The 15,238-nt window shown below is 43.3% G+C and overlaps 1 protein-coding gene across 1 annotated transcript in view; it reads left to right on the plus strand.

Moving 5' to 3' along the window:
• Positions 1 to 15,238, plus strand: part of LOC121932863 (sodium channel protein type 5 subunit alpha-like) — a 345,269-nt gene that overhangs the window by 118,630 nt on the left and 211,401 nt on the right. The window contains exons 5-6 of the mRNA XM_042471901.1: positions 2,586 to 2,714; positions 11,759 to 11,850. Coding sequence (XP_042327835.1) covers positions 2,586 to 2,714; positions 11,759 to 11,850 — 221 coding nt within the window. The remainder of the gene's footprint in view (positions 1 to 2,585; positions 2,715 to 11,758; positions 11,851 to 15,238) is intronic.

Genomic DNA, 15,238 nt, shown 5'->3' on the forward strand with positions numbered 1-15,238 from the left:
CTTTTTATTTATAGACCACTATTCCACAATGATCATAGTGGTGTACAGTAAAAATTGCAATACAATACAATACAAAATACAAGGTGACAGTTAAAGGAGGGAGAAGTCTCGTCCTTCAGGCTGTCCCCGATGGAGCTGGGTCTGCCTGATCGCTCCCTCTGAGGGAGGAAGACCAAAGGCTGAGAGCTATTGCTCTGAGTCTAGAACAATGATTCCCAAAATTTGGTCCTCCAGATGTTTTAGACTTCAGCTTCTAGAATTCCTGGCTGTTGGCCAAGTCAGCTAGGGCTTCTGGGAGTTGATCTCCAAAACACTTGGAGAACCAAAATCTAGGAATCACTGCTCTAGAACATCTCTCCCCAGCCTTGGTGTACTCCAAACATTTTGGACAGCAACTGCCACACCTCCTGACCAATGGTCGTGGTTGTTGGGACTGATAAGATTGTGGTGCAAAGCATCTAGAGGACATCGTGTTTAGGGAGACTGTTCTAGCGTGGTACTCTGGATTAATACCTGGCCTAGGATGACATTATGTTACAGGGCTGTGAAAATTTGTGTAGTGTTGACTTGATTATAGCAGAGAAGTGGAACAAAAGCTGCTATGAAGGAGTTCTTGGCTAGTTGAAGTATCACTTCTGTATCTACTTCCTGGGGAATGGATCAACCCATAAAATCATGCCTGAGATGTACATCCTCCAGCACAATTCTACGTTCAACTTCTAGTTGATGTTGACCACAGAGTTGCATTGGAGGACCCAGTAAATTCATAGAGAGGTTTTCACACAGGTAAAAAAAAATAAAGTTAGTTTTTTTAAAAAAAATTTTTTGCAGTTTTTCCACTTTCATGATGGTCCTGTGCCCCAATCCCAGCAAATGTATTTGCTTATCACCGCTGAGCTAGTAAGAGCTCCCAAGGCAATACACAGTAAATAAGAACAGAAAAAACAAGTGAGAACATCCCTCAGAACAGACTGAAACAGATTTTTAGAAACAGTAACAATAATCAAAATGATCAGAAAATCCACCCTAGGTTTAATGACTATAGGCTGTGGAAGGCAGTATAGTCTTGGCTGCCAGTTCAAAGCTCAGTAGAAATCAATCCAGTCTGCTGTCTCTTGGGAGAGAGTTCCACAGATGGGGAATCATTACAGAGATATCTTGTCTCACGGCATTTTATTTCTGCTCAAGTGGACTAGTAGTAACCCTCAGTTTGTTTGTTTGTTTTTTAATTTCTGTGGCATGGTTGTCTGGACCGAATACATGGAGTAGTTTGAATGGAAAATTGTCAGGTAACCAGGCACTGAAAGTACAATCTAAAATCTGTGGGTTGCCTCCATATGGGTGTGATAGCCTTCCTCTGGATGTCAGTGTTCTCACTTGTCTTCACTATCCCCCCATCTCACAGCTGTTAGGCATCCACCTCTTACATTATGTACATGTGTTTGGATACAAAGGGCAGCTTCAGAATAAACCTAGTGCAAGAATGAGCAGGATGCAATGCATGTTCCTTCCCCTGGTGAATGGATCCAAGCCCAGAAGTGGTATTTGAAACCTATTCCACGCATGCATATACATCCAGCTTGTAGGAGCATGTGTGAACTATGTCTATTGGAAAGTGCTGTATTTTGAGGCAAGGTCTAGAGATTTAAATTGGGGTGAGCATATTCAAAAAGTCCAAAAGTCCATTCTTGTGCCATTTTGTGGTGAAAACTTGGCTACGTTTTTGCTGTAGCCTCCTAGTTTGTCCAGAGATTTTGGATGGGATGGGGAGGAAAAAGTTGGGCTTTTAATAGGAGTGATTCACTGGTTTTAAATTGAATATGGCCTTGTCTGCACTGGCCAGGATAATCCAGAGGAAACCAGGAATATCTTGGCCCTGCAGTTGCCCCATTTCCTCCCCTTTACCTGATCCACAATGTGGCAACTTTTTGTACAGCTGTCCTGCTGGACTGTCCACTGCATCTGCTGCCACCTTGGGTCACTTGTATCTGAGGTTAGAACATGACACCCAGTGACAGTCATATGCTGGGCACCTCATTTTGACCTCAAAACGAATGACCCACAGTGGTGGCAGACGTGTAAAGTAGCCCAGTGGTACATCTGTGCAGATGGCCACTGTGCCACAGAAACAGAGAGCACCAGGTCCTCAGGTCTTGAGCAACAGGTAAGTTTAAAAAAACATGTTTTAACATTGTTTTGCCGTGATCTGGTGCAAGACATGCAGACAGACTGCCTGCATCAGACCCAGAGCTTTGGCTGTGTGCTGTCCAAACAGAACAGTGCCAGAATGGATGTGAAACAGGCCATGCAGACAAGGCCTATGATCCAAGTGGGGAGTTTACGCAGGCTTTGGGGTGGTCTGGGCCAAGTCTGGGGACTGTAAGAAAAAGTAAACTGGAGGGCTGCATGCAGCCTTTGGGTGATTTAAATGAAATCCTGGATTCATTTGAGCTCCTGGTGGCCATTTCACACATGCGAAGTATTCACTTGTTGCTGAAATGATAGCTACAAACCCAAAGACCTCTCTTATTCTCTGCCACCTTCTAATACTCTTATTTATTCTTGGACCTTTTAACCCCTTGCAGATACACTTTCACTGGCATTTACACATTTGAATCAATGATAAAAATCTTGGCGAGAGGGTTTTGTATGACAGAGTTCACCTTCCTTCGGGATCCATGGAACTGGCTGGATTTTTGTGTTATTGTCATGGCGTAAGTACTTCTTTTTCTTCTTCTTGTGCATAGATCAGTGTTGGTATTTTCTGCTACTATTGCCTTCCCCCGACTCTCCTGTGCTTTAATACAGAACCAAGGAGACTGGGGTGAAATTCTTTCAAGTATATAGGTTGGATTTCATCCAGTTTTGCAAACAATCTTTGTTGAAATGGAATCCCCTAACTGCTTAATATGATTGGAAAATAGCCATTTTAGTCTGCATCTGTCTAAATTATTTGAAAGACCAGCCAAGAATTATATTAGGTGACACTGTAAAGCAGGGGTGCACATCAGGTATTCTTCCAGCCATTGTTGGACTGCAGGTCCTAGCATTCCTTACTATTAGCTATGCTGGTCAGGGCAGCTGGGAATTGCAGACCAGCAACATCTGGATCATACCCTCAAAGCGCATAAGAGAGTTGCCTTCTTCCCCATCTGACCAGTGACTTTGCCAGACCCAGAAAAGGTTGTTGAAGAGAGGAGGAGGTATGTGTGAAATATACTAGGTATGCCACTGGTAAGAGATTAAGAAGCTGGAATCCTGTTGGTGACTTAGGTCAACACAGGGGCCCATTATTCTCATCTGAGTCAGTTTTTTTGAGCAGGGCATAGTGGCAGCAGGTCAGCTTTATCTCCTGGTGGAGACAGTTTTCTCTGCTGTCCCTTTTCCATTACCATGCCTGTGGCCACGGTACATACTTTCAGCCAATGCAACACCATTGCCTACACTTTATCTGGTATCCTGATAGCCTATTAGATCTTGACCAGTGCTATTATGGTCCTACCATGATAACCTAGGAAGAGAGGGGGGGGGATGCAACCTTTCAGGTGGTTTTGGACTAAAACTCCCATCAGCCCCAGCCTGTTCAGCTAATGATGACAAATATTGGGAGCTGCAGTCTGACAACCTGTGGAAGATCACACACTCCTCCTTCACTGTCTTGCCCATGTAAAAACACACATACCATTAATAGATGTGTAGAAGAGGGAATTTCAGCAAGTATTACTTATTACTTGGTTGTGTGACAAGCAACACCTGCTGGAATTCCCTCATCTACATAATTGTAAAAGGTATAGGGCCCTTGTTAGGGTCCAGATACCCTGAAGGCACCAGATTAGCACTTGAATGAGAGACTGCTAAGCAATACAAGGGAGCCCTGTTGGTGCAGTGGTTGAATGCTGATACTGCAGCCACAGTGTTGTGAGTTTGAACCCGCAGGTTGACTCAGCCTTCCATCTTTTCACAGGTTTGTAAAATGAGTACCCAGCTTGTTGGAGGCAATCAGCTAATACCGTGTAAACTACTTATAGAGTTCTTATTTAACTATGAAGCAGTATAGAAATGTTGAGTGCCATTGCTTGCTAAGTGCTACAAGGCGTTATACACTAGATTTCAGAGGAAGGTCCTGACAATACCAATTCTGAGGTTTCCTTTCCTAAGAAAACCCGGTAAAATTAATAGGATCACCATAAGTCGACAGGCAGATTGAAGGTACACACATTTCAGACACAGTTAAAGAAGACCTTTTTCCTATTTTCAGTCTGGCAATCCTAGAAAATTAAGGATAGCAAAGCCAGGAATGTAGGGTGTATCTCAGCCCAAAATAGCCTGGTGAGGAGGACCCTCTGCTCAGACCATAGGCCACCAGTGCATGGTAGATAGGTTCTAAGCTCTAGCATTTTGCTCCCGTCTTAATGCTTTTGAAGCTGTGGAGCACTTGATAAAAACCACACAGAGACATCATGCAGCTGTATGCCTTTTGCAGAAGTTTGGCACCATCATAGCAAGGGCTAGCCCAGCACGAGACAAGGGAGGCCCATGTGGCTCCTGTCCCAATTAGACTCAGAATGTGCCACTGGCCTGGATGTCTCACAGCAGAGTTGGGTCATTTTTCCCCCCTCTCCCTGTCTGTCGGTGGCTTCTGGCAATGCTCCGACTTGCCTATTAGGTGGACTGCCTGCTTGGTCCTTTGGCAAGATGGTTGCCTTGCTGGCAGCAGGCTCGCTTGCAACCTCAGAGCTTCGGTTCAAAGCAAATTCTTAATTATCCAGCTCAAAGTCTGCCCATCCCCTCCAGTAAATAAAACAAAGGCACTCTATTCAGGACAGCTGCTGACTTGGCCGGCCAACGGGAACTGAAATAGGAGCATCCAAAGCAAAGAGCAAAAGACACCGCAACCTAAGAAAGTCAAAGAAAGCTCTAGCAAAAGAGGGGGTGGTGGTCAGTAGGTGAAAGAAAGGAAAGTAATTGTACTGAAAAGACATTTAGAAAGAAAAGGGAAAGAAACGGTATGGGAAAGGGCATTGCCACGACAACCAGGCCATTTGCCTTGGCTTTTTTTTAAAAAAAGGCCTGTCAATTCCCTTTTAAATACTTCTTGGCAGTGGTTCTGGCAACCACTTAAGTAAGGGTGCCATAAGCTTTAATGCCCACCGTCTTCAAAAGGACAAAATGAGCTTTTATAGCCTGGACGCAGTTTTCACAGTGAGTGTTGTGAGCGGGTACGTGCATAAAGGAAAAAAGCAAACCCCACATGCTATTTTTAAAATTAAGTGCACTTTCTTACAAAGTTTGGAGGCTGTGCCCTTTCCTATGTCTTTAGCAGATGACCTTCTGCTACAGGAAGATCCTAGGTGTAAGGGACCTTAGAGCACTGAGTTTTCCCAGAGTTTCTGCAGAGTTTAAGGAACTTTTTGCACCCTTCACAAAATCCCTGAACTCCTGTGAATCGTGTGACTGGATCACACCTGTTTGACTGGAACAAGGCATATCTTAAACATGCAGACTAAGGATATTAATCTTTTTTTGGAGGGGGGTGTTATGAGTAGTGATGTATTCCAGTCTTTTGCCCCATGTCTCCAGTCTTTTACTCCAGGTTGCTAAAAATATACAAATCTCAAGTTGAGTTGAGTCAGTGTGTCATTTATTGCTGAGTTGAGTCCAGGTCGAGTCATTGAAGAGGCTTGACTCCGCATCAAGTCCGTGCCAATCGACTCAAGTCCACCTCACTGTTATGAGTGCTACTAGATCTTGCTTCTGTTGAGGGTAGGGTTGCCAGATGAAAGGAAGGACAAGGTTGCCACCTCCTTTAATGGTTATGTGAAACGCCTGCTGAAATTCCATCTTCAACCAACTACTACACAACGTAGAGGAGCTTGTCCCTTTTTTCATCTGGCAACCCTAAGTATGCAGGGACGGCATAGAATCATAGAATCGTAGATTTGGAAGAGCCCACAAGGGCCATCCAGTCCAACTCCATTCTGCCATCCAGGAACTCTCAATCAAAGCATCCCCAACAGATGACCAGCCAGCCTCTTCTTAAAGACCTCCAAGGAGGGAGACTCCACCCCACGCCGAGGAAGTGTTCCGCTGTTGAACAGCCCCTACTGTCAGGAAGTTCCTCCTAATGTTGAGGTGGAATCTCTGTTTCTGGAGCTTGCATCCGTTGTTCTGGGTCCTGTTCTCTGGAACAGCAGAAAACAAGCTTGCTCCCTCCTCAGTATGACATCCCTTCAAATATTTAAACAGGGCTATCATCACCTCTTAACCTTCTCTTCTCCAGGCTAAACATCCCTTCTTTCCTTAAGATTTGTAAATTGGCTTCATACTCTAACCCCATGAGTCCAGGAACTAGGTTCAAAGAACAAGTCAGAACCAAACAGGGTTGACAGGGGGAAGGAATCTTGCCATTATCTCAGTTTCTGTTGAAACAGGTTGTTCCAACACAGCAGTGCACCAAGGATTCCCCAGCCTCTGTGAGAACTCTTACTTCCAACGCAATAGGAAGGTGCTGAGCACTTTTACCTCTACTATAATTTCCATACCATAATTGATGCAAAAAGTCTCTGTACAGAATAAGTGTCTTTTCCCTTTCTGTAGCTCAGCACACATTCACATTAAGCATGAAAGGACATGCAATTATTGACCAAAAAGGCACAAGATTCCCACAAAGAACTCCTCCATTTGAATAGTCTTGTCATAAGGAAGTTTTAAATTTCATGTTTTATATGCATATAAAAATAAGGTGTGGGGAAATCCTCTACAGTATTTACTAATCAAAATCCTTCTCCTTGTAGCAAGGAGAATAACAGTACAGTAGTTGCAGTGCTATCTACCAGTGATAACAGCAACAGCAATAAGAATAAAGTGGCAAGTCGGCTCCCTTTATGAAACTGTGCTATCTATTGCTGTAGGTAGGATCACAATAGCACACACTGCAAAAAGGGACACTAATTTGAACATGCCCCATTACCCAACAATACCAGCACCAGGCTAGTCTTAAACTGCCACTGATTTAGGAGACTGTCAAATAAAACCACTTGCTTGATTTCCTTAGCCGTCCCTGTATAGTCTACAGAACTCCAGTTAAAATACTGTGTGTGTGTGTACACACACAAAATCATAACAAGAAATAGGAAATGGTAGAAAGTGGCATAACACTAGAGCACATTGCTAAAGACACAGAGCTACTGCTAAAATGAGAGCCAGCATGGCATAGTGGTTTGAGTGTTGGACTACAACTCTGGAGACCAGGGTTCAGTTCCCACTCTCCGAGTGACCTTGGGCAAGTCACACTCTCTCAGCCTCAGAGGAAGGCAATGCAAACCACCTCCGAACAAATCTTTCCAAGAAACCCCCATGATAGGTTCACCTTAGGGTCGGCAAATGTCAAAAATGACTTGAAGGCAAACAACAACTGCTAAAAATGATGTCCCCTTATCCAGCTCCCCTCTCTTTCAGTTGTAATGGGTTGCTTCACCAGCTCCTGACTAACAGCAGCCATTGCGAACCATAATGATGGCAGGACATGGGAGAGGTTGGCCTGTCCTAGGCTGCATCTACACTGTAGAAATAATGCAGTTTGACTGTAGCACCATCCTATGGAATTCTGGGATTTGTAGTTTTACAAGTTCTTTGGCCTTCTCTGCCAAAGCATACTGGTGCCTTGAAAAACTACAGACCCCAGAATTCTGTAGGATGGAGCCATGACATGTAAAATGGTGTCAAACTGCATTATTTCTACAGTGTAGGTGCATCCCTTGACATTACAGAGACGGAGGAGGTATTCAACATGGGATCTCCATTTTATCCAGTGATGTTCCACCCTCAGCTACAGGCTTGCATGTACACTAAGTCTGAAAGTCAAGAAATGCTCATAGATTATTATAAAACCTTTAGATCTGCATAGCCCATCCCACATAACAGTTGCTTGGATTAATTGGGCCATTATCAGGCAGTACATTTGTTAAGCTAAATGCTGGTTCCATCAGGAATTAATGGCAAGGTCTCATTAACTTCGCTGCAGTGGCAGTTGAAACCTACTGTGTTAATCAGGCCACATGAAGGGTTGCCGACTCCAAATGTTAGGATATCCTCTAGGCCTATCAAGTGTATGGCTAAATGCCAATGAAATCTAACACTTTCTCTTCCCATTGGATTTCTTAACCTACTATGGTCACACTTTCAAGGATTTTCTTTTATCTGACAGTCAAAACTGTCGGTGCCACCAATGTGCCTTGTTTGTTTTCATTAGAAGCAACTTGCGACCCTTTGCACTGATGAGTTCCCCAAAGCTCAGGATAGGATTTGGTGCACCTTTTTGCAACTGTCTGTAACATTTACACTGCAGACATCAGCATGTTTACTTAGAACAACGCCTCATAGAATTTAATGGGACTTGCTCCCAGGTAATGGTGCATAAAATGAAACTTAGGGCATATCTACACAGGCCAATTACACTCCCACCATGACCTGTCTACACGATGTGGGGACAAAGCCCCAATTCAACTGCATGCTGTCTTCATAAGGGAAGGCCAGTTCCTCATCGAATTTGCCTATCCCTGGCTAAATCCAAATGAAAAATCTCACCTCTTGCTCTGTATTTTGAAGGAAAATCCAGAGCACTCTGGAACTATGCCAGGCGACTGTTACACACACATCCTGCTGTGCCACCCAGTGCTGCCACTATTGGCACACGTAAGTTCATCTGAATCCACAACAAGGCATCCAGCCATGTGATGGATGCTGAGCATCTCATTTCTGACCTCAGAGGGAATAACGTGTCCCATCAGTGGTGGCGCTAGGTGGTCCAGCAGCACACATGTGTAGACCGCTAGCTGGCATTACTCCAGAGAGTGAACGTATGGGGGGAATTTGGGGCAACTCCAGGACCAGAACACTCTGAGAGCAGCCTGAAGTATTCTGGCCAGTTTAGATCAGCTCCCTGATTGACTCAGCTTAACCTTAACTTTCTATGAGAGTCACCTCAGATGGATAGGGTTTGTGGACTCCTGCTGAACAAGTTGCTTAATGTCAGGCCCTGTGTGCTATAACTGTTAGGTTGGAGAAGTGGACTTTGGCTATCCAAGCTCTAGTGCCCCCTAAGGCATTGAACTCATTGGGTGACTTTGAGCTCTTCCATCTCTCTTAACCTGATCTATCTCACATGCTTGTTGTAAGGATAAAAGTGGGGAGAAGGAGAATCATGCAGGTATACCTCAGTTAACAAAGTTGATATGTTCCTGGGTATGCACCAGTGCACCAGGTGGCACAATAAGAACCACATGAGAACAGTCGCCCAGCATCAAACAGGGGGCTTTTTGTAACTGGGATGGTCGGGGCAACTCCAGGGCCAGAATACTCCAGGTTGACCCTGGAGTATCCTGGTTAATGCAGACAGGACTTTGAAGGTGATACACAAGGAAAGGCAAGAAATGTGCCAATTGCCAGGCCAGTGGGAGAGGGTAAGGAACTTTTCCTGTGCACACTGGCTGACACCAATTCTAGTGACCCCACTGGTTCCAACTAAAGTAGACCCACTCATTCAAGGGGAGGTTGGTGATTCAACCTTTATGCACATTCTGCTGATTCTATGAGCCCACATTTGTTTGTATGGAGTTAGGCCTTTGAGATCCCACAATGCCTGACATCACCACAGTTGTGGAATTCTTAGCAAAGCCCTTAACGTCATACTACTCCACAGGTTTGGCCCTAAAGAGCAAGGCCTGTATCTCCCCTTCTTTTTCTGCACCCCCTTTCAGCAGATACACAGATTCGGATGGGGCTTCGTCTAAAAGAATGAGCTTTGGCAGTTAATATAGCACAGTCTTAAAATTACCACCAAGAAGGATGCTCAGCCTGCCTCCTTAGAAGTCTCTTAATAGTTGGTCAATGTGTTTTCATCAGTGTCTTGTGACTCTTGCTGGGAACAAGTCCAAGCACTCTGTGAACCTGGGATACTCATTGGGGAACACAGTGAACTCAGAGCAGGTAGTAGCACTTGTAGCTCTCTAGCGTGTTCTCGGATATGGAAGAGAACTTTCTGCGCTTTTTCAATCAATGCACTCTGAAAGCAAGTGGCCACCCTAACCTCAATAGCTTTGTAGTGGGGATAGCTGAAGGTTTTGCTGTCATGTTGACTATCTTTCCCAGGGCTAAGATCTCTTGCACAGTTGAAGACTAGAGTTTACAGGGCAGGCACCATGCTTAGATGTAACAAACATAATGCAATTAATATAACTTGGCCTTTGATATCTGGAGGACAGGGACTTAAAGGATACTTGCAAAATCTCTTGCCCTTGACAAGAAAGGAAATTTTGATATATAAAGAGAAGCTGTCAAGGAAACTGTCAACTATTGTGTAATTTTCAAGATTTTGGAGAACTTTTTCTTTGCAGAAAAATCACTTGTGCAAATAATAACAACAATGTTGTACAAAATCCCCAACATTTTCTCTAAAAAACAGTATATTCTGTGCAAAATGCACATTTTTTGTAGCAAAATAAGGTTGTTGGCTGTGGAGGGGTTTTGCATAAAAGATTCGTTTTGCCAAAAAAAGTGCAAATTAAAAAAATAGAAAAAATGCACAGAAACTTGATGATTTGAATCAGTGAGGAGAAAACTTCTGAAACTAGTTTGCTCATTTCATGCAAGAATGAAATAAGGAAAGCTTTACATCACTAGCAGAAGGCACTTAAGCGTAGCTCATCTACACTGTAGGAATAATGCAGTTTGACACCACTTTAAGTGTTATAGCTCTATCCTATGGCTTTCTGGGATTTGTAGTTTTACAAGGTCTTTAACCCTCTCTGCCGAAAACCACTGGGCCTCGTCAAACTACAAATCCCAGGATTCAGCAGGATGGAGTCAAAATTGTAAAAGTGGTATCAAACTGCATTATATCTACAGTGCAGATGTATCCTTATATGCACAGTATACACAAAGGGATAGGATTGGAGCACAATTTGTTTCCGCTGGTACATGAAAAGCTATTCAAACAAAGACTGCCTCATAATTCTTCCATAGGTGGCGCAGAATACTGGTGATTTCCCACGATGCCCTCTGATTTCAACAGGGGTTGTCAATATATTCAAAGGCTTAAGCTAAATAGGTTTAGGACAAATTTATATCTGGATGGGAGGACACCTTGAAAACCTTTTCTATAATGATTTGCACTGTGGAAGAAAAACTGGAATATAAATGGAATTTAAAAATGAATAATGCTACATTGTGATGGCTAATAGACCAGGCTGGTGTTCTGTGCATGGCTTGACCACAAGCCCAAGAACATGACCCAGAAAGATATACCATGCACAAAACTTTGGGTTAATGACATGCTAGAGAGGCTCTTTTGAAGGCATTTTGTGAAGGTAGGAGGTACAAGCCCACCACCCTGAGTTGAATCAGACAACCCAATGTTCATGCAGTCTCCAGTGGTATGTGTGTTTTCCATGATTTGTATTTCCAAATAACTGTGGTTTAATCCAACAGGTTTGTAGGAGGATTTACAAAACTAGGTAAAATCTCCATACTTTGGAATTTCAGGGTATGGAGAGATTTAAAAACAATTGCGTACATTCCAGGTAAGAGAATCCCGGACTCTTGCATATCTGTTCTCAGCTACAAGTGACTTTTTTTCCTGTCCCCAACCTCCTCACCCCCACTCCCTTCTTTCTCTTGTTTTTCTCTCTTCTGTTGTCATTACTTTGCTGACGTTCTTGTCACGGTCTTCTTCTTGTCTGTGACTTTCCCTTGTTTGCAGATACATAACTGAATTTGTGGACCTGGGCAATGTATCAGCCTTACGAACGTTCAGAGTTCTCCGGGCGCTGAAAACAATCTCAGTCGTTTCAGGTGAAAAGAACAATACCAGGTTAAACACTTGGGCCACTGCACTCAGCAAAGCTTCCACACCATTCCCTGTAGCAAAATGGCTGTCAGTAGAACGTGGCTTTAACTATGATCGGCTCCTAACTTGGGAATGGATGAGTGTAAGGAATGGGGACCTGTCAATAGAATACTTTTTCATATGTTTCCCCCGAACCCTCCTAGCTTTCTTTTGTTGTGGGCTTCTAACGTGTCCATCCTCTCATCCCTGTTTTCATACATCCTGGGAATAAGTCAGACATTTCAAATGTGGGTAGTTGGAAGACTAAATTTAGATGTTTTTAAAAGCGATCTCCAGTATGAGAACTGCTTGGGGTAAATTACAGTGTATAAAAACATAAAACAAGAATAACACACAATTCCCCCCCCAAAAAAATTAATAATAATAGTTACTCAAGTAAATTTGGCAGTACTTATCTGGCCAATCTGTAAGCTAAACTCAAATTAAATACCATTTATGGCTGGGAGAAAAGCAAGTAAGGAACTGGGAAGGATTCATCTTGCCCTTCTTCATCATTATCATTCGATCTGATGTAATTTTGGTCCAAATCAGCAGTGCAGGTTTGTGTTGAATATGGGCTCAATCCACTAGAAAAGTATTCAACACAAGCCCCATCACTACAACTGAGTGACAAGTAGCTCCTTGGTTGTAAAGAAGAGTATCCTGGGGGTCATATCCTTTCCCCACCTTCTCCCATTTCCTCCTTTTAGTAGAATTTGAATGCATCTCCTGTTGTCTTTCTCAGTGCTAAAGATATTTAGTTATGGATGCTATTCTTTCTCTCTTTCTCTCTTTTTCTACTCAAATTGACAAAGGAGTTTTCTCTGAAAGCAAATTGATGGGGAAAATAAACATGCCCTTGGCGTATCTATGGACAGGTCCCATTCTGCCTTCGTGTTTAACATATTTGACCTGCATGGCAAGGTAGAGGAGATGGCAAAACAACCCTGTGCATGATGGTTCCTGTAGATGATTATCCTGAACAGATGTTGGCAATTACAGGTCAAAAATAGTCTAAAGAGACCGCTTTAAAAATAAATAAATAAAAAGGGAGGAAAGGAGGGAGGGAAAAAAGAATCAACATCCATTTATGAGCTGGGAAGAACCTTTCAGTCCATTAGATAGCAAACGTTAACACTGTGAAACTTACCATTGAAGCAAAACACCAGAGCGACAGCACACATTATTCCTCCAGCTACATTGCATTTAAGGTACAAATGCTATGGTTACTGCAGTGATAATTTTCAGACGGTAATTGGTACAATGGATTGTGCTCATTGAAGTCAGTGGCAAAAATCTAATCATCTTTAATGGAGCTAGATATCCTCCTACTCACTCACTCTGTGGACTTTGGGCACGAACAGAAATGGAGAAATGTATAGATTCACATTAAAACATTTTGGGCTCAGCTCAACATGTCAAAGTGGTGGTCAAGTTTTGAAATGGACTATTAGATTGTACCTCTTGAGACTTAAGGCAGAAATCTATTTTTTTTTTTTTTGGATACAACAAATAGTCTGTTGGGAATTATCTTCTCTCCGATGTAATCGCTAATGCCATTAAAAAAAAAAAAAAGAGGGCAGCTTTCCCAATGGTGTTGTCTTTCCCCATCACATTTTCCAGTCCACTGCACCCTACATTCAAATGTATCATCCAAGGGGGACCAGCAAATTAATTTTGAGTTTTCCTCAGTAACAAAACACAGTGGCAAGCTGGGTTTAAACAAAACTTTCTCTCCATACTCTTTAGCCCCAAATGCAGAGAACTCTCATGCACAATCACACAAAGGTGAACTATTGCTAGTCTAAGTCATCTAGGAAAGGTTTTTTTAAACTACATTTCCCCATATCCATCACTTGCATGGCTAAAATGGCTTGGATTCTGGGTGTTGAAATCCAAAATAGAACTGTTCCCAACAGCAGTACAGCTCATATATTTCCCCTGGGAGTGGGAATCCTCATGTTCACTCCATATTTTGCTTGAGGTGAAATTTTAAGGAACTCTCCAGTCCAGAGTCTTGACTGCTATCTAAATAGTGGTTTATGATGGCTTATATTATACTGATACCATTGTAAGTGCAACTTAGGTCCCCCTGTTTTTTGGCTTGTTGTTGTGGAGTTCTCTTGTTCTTCTCAAGAGCCAGCTTAATGTAGTGGTTTGAGTGTTGTATTATGAATCTGGAGACCAGGGTTCAAATTCCAAAACTCACCTTTTAGCTGCTGCAGTCTCCACTCCGTGGCCATTTTGTGGCCAATGGAGAATGATGGCAAGCATCTGGCTATGTCTTTATAATCAGACAAAAAAAGAAGACATAGGAGGTGTACATACAGCCCCAAAAGGGCAGCCTGCAGTCGCCCCTTTCCTATCCAGATTGGGGCCATGGCAACCTCATGCTGTGGCCCCGATCCGGCCTTTCCAGGGTGCAAAAAGGAGCCACAAGAAGAGATTCCTTTTTGCGCTCTGGAAAGGGCGCAGCTATGTGGTGCTCCTTTGGCACTGCATTGTATGGATACAGAGCCAGGGGAGCACAGTGACACTGTGTGCCATGTGGAGCAGTGCATGGCATCACAGCACCCTGAAGGTGGAGTCAGGGTGTACATCATGAGGACAGTATTCCTTGACTCCTTCCCCATGCCAGCCCAAAGTGTCAATCTGTATAGGGCCATAATCTGCCAAAACTTTTGAAACACTGCTGTTGGTCCTGGTAGATCATAGGATCACAGAGTTGGAAAAGACCCCAAAGGTCATCCAGTCCAAGCCCCTTTTGCCATACAGGAAGACACAGTCAAAGCACTCCTGACTGATAGCCATCCAGCCTCTGTTTAAAAATTTCCACAGAGGGAGGCTCCACCACCCTCCGAGGGAGTGTGTTCCACTGTCAAACAGCTCTTACTGTCAGGAAGTTTTCCCTCATGTTTAGGTGGAATCTCTTCTACTTTGGATCTGTTGTTCCCTGTCCTAGTCTGTGGAGCAACAGAAAACAAGATTCTGCATCTTCAACATGACATCCCTTCAAATATTTAAGCAGGGCTTTCATGTCACCTCTTAACCTTCACTTCCCCAGGCTTCCCCAGCTCCCTCATAAGGCATGTTTTCAGATCTTCACCATTTTGGTTGTCCAAGAATGATGGTCAGCATTCTGCATTTAATTTTAGGGACATAGTCAGACACTTCTTCCCTGATGCCCTCCACTATCAAGTGGCTACTAAATGGCCATGGAGCAGAAGCTACAGCAGCCAGGAACACTGATATTGGTGAGCTGGGAGACCTTTTATAATTCCATCTGTGCAAAACTTTATGATACATCTTCCAATGCAGGATATCAGATGCTCATTTAAGTTCTGATATGCATGT

The sequence above is a fragment of the Sceloporus undulatus genome, chromosome 6 (genome assembly GCF_019175285.1).
Source record: "Sceloporus undulatus isolate JIND9_A2432 ecotype Alabama chromosome 6, SceUnd_v1.1, whole genome shotgun sequence".
Lineage (NCBI taxonomy): Eukaryota > Metazoa > Chordata > Lepidosauria > Squamata > Phrynosomatidae > Sceloporus > Sceloporus undulatus.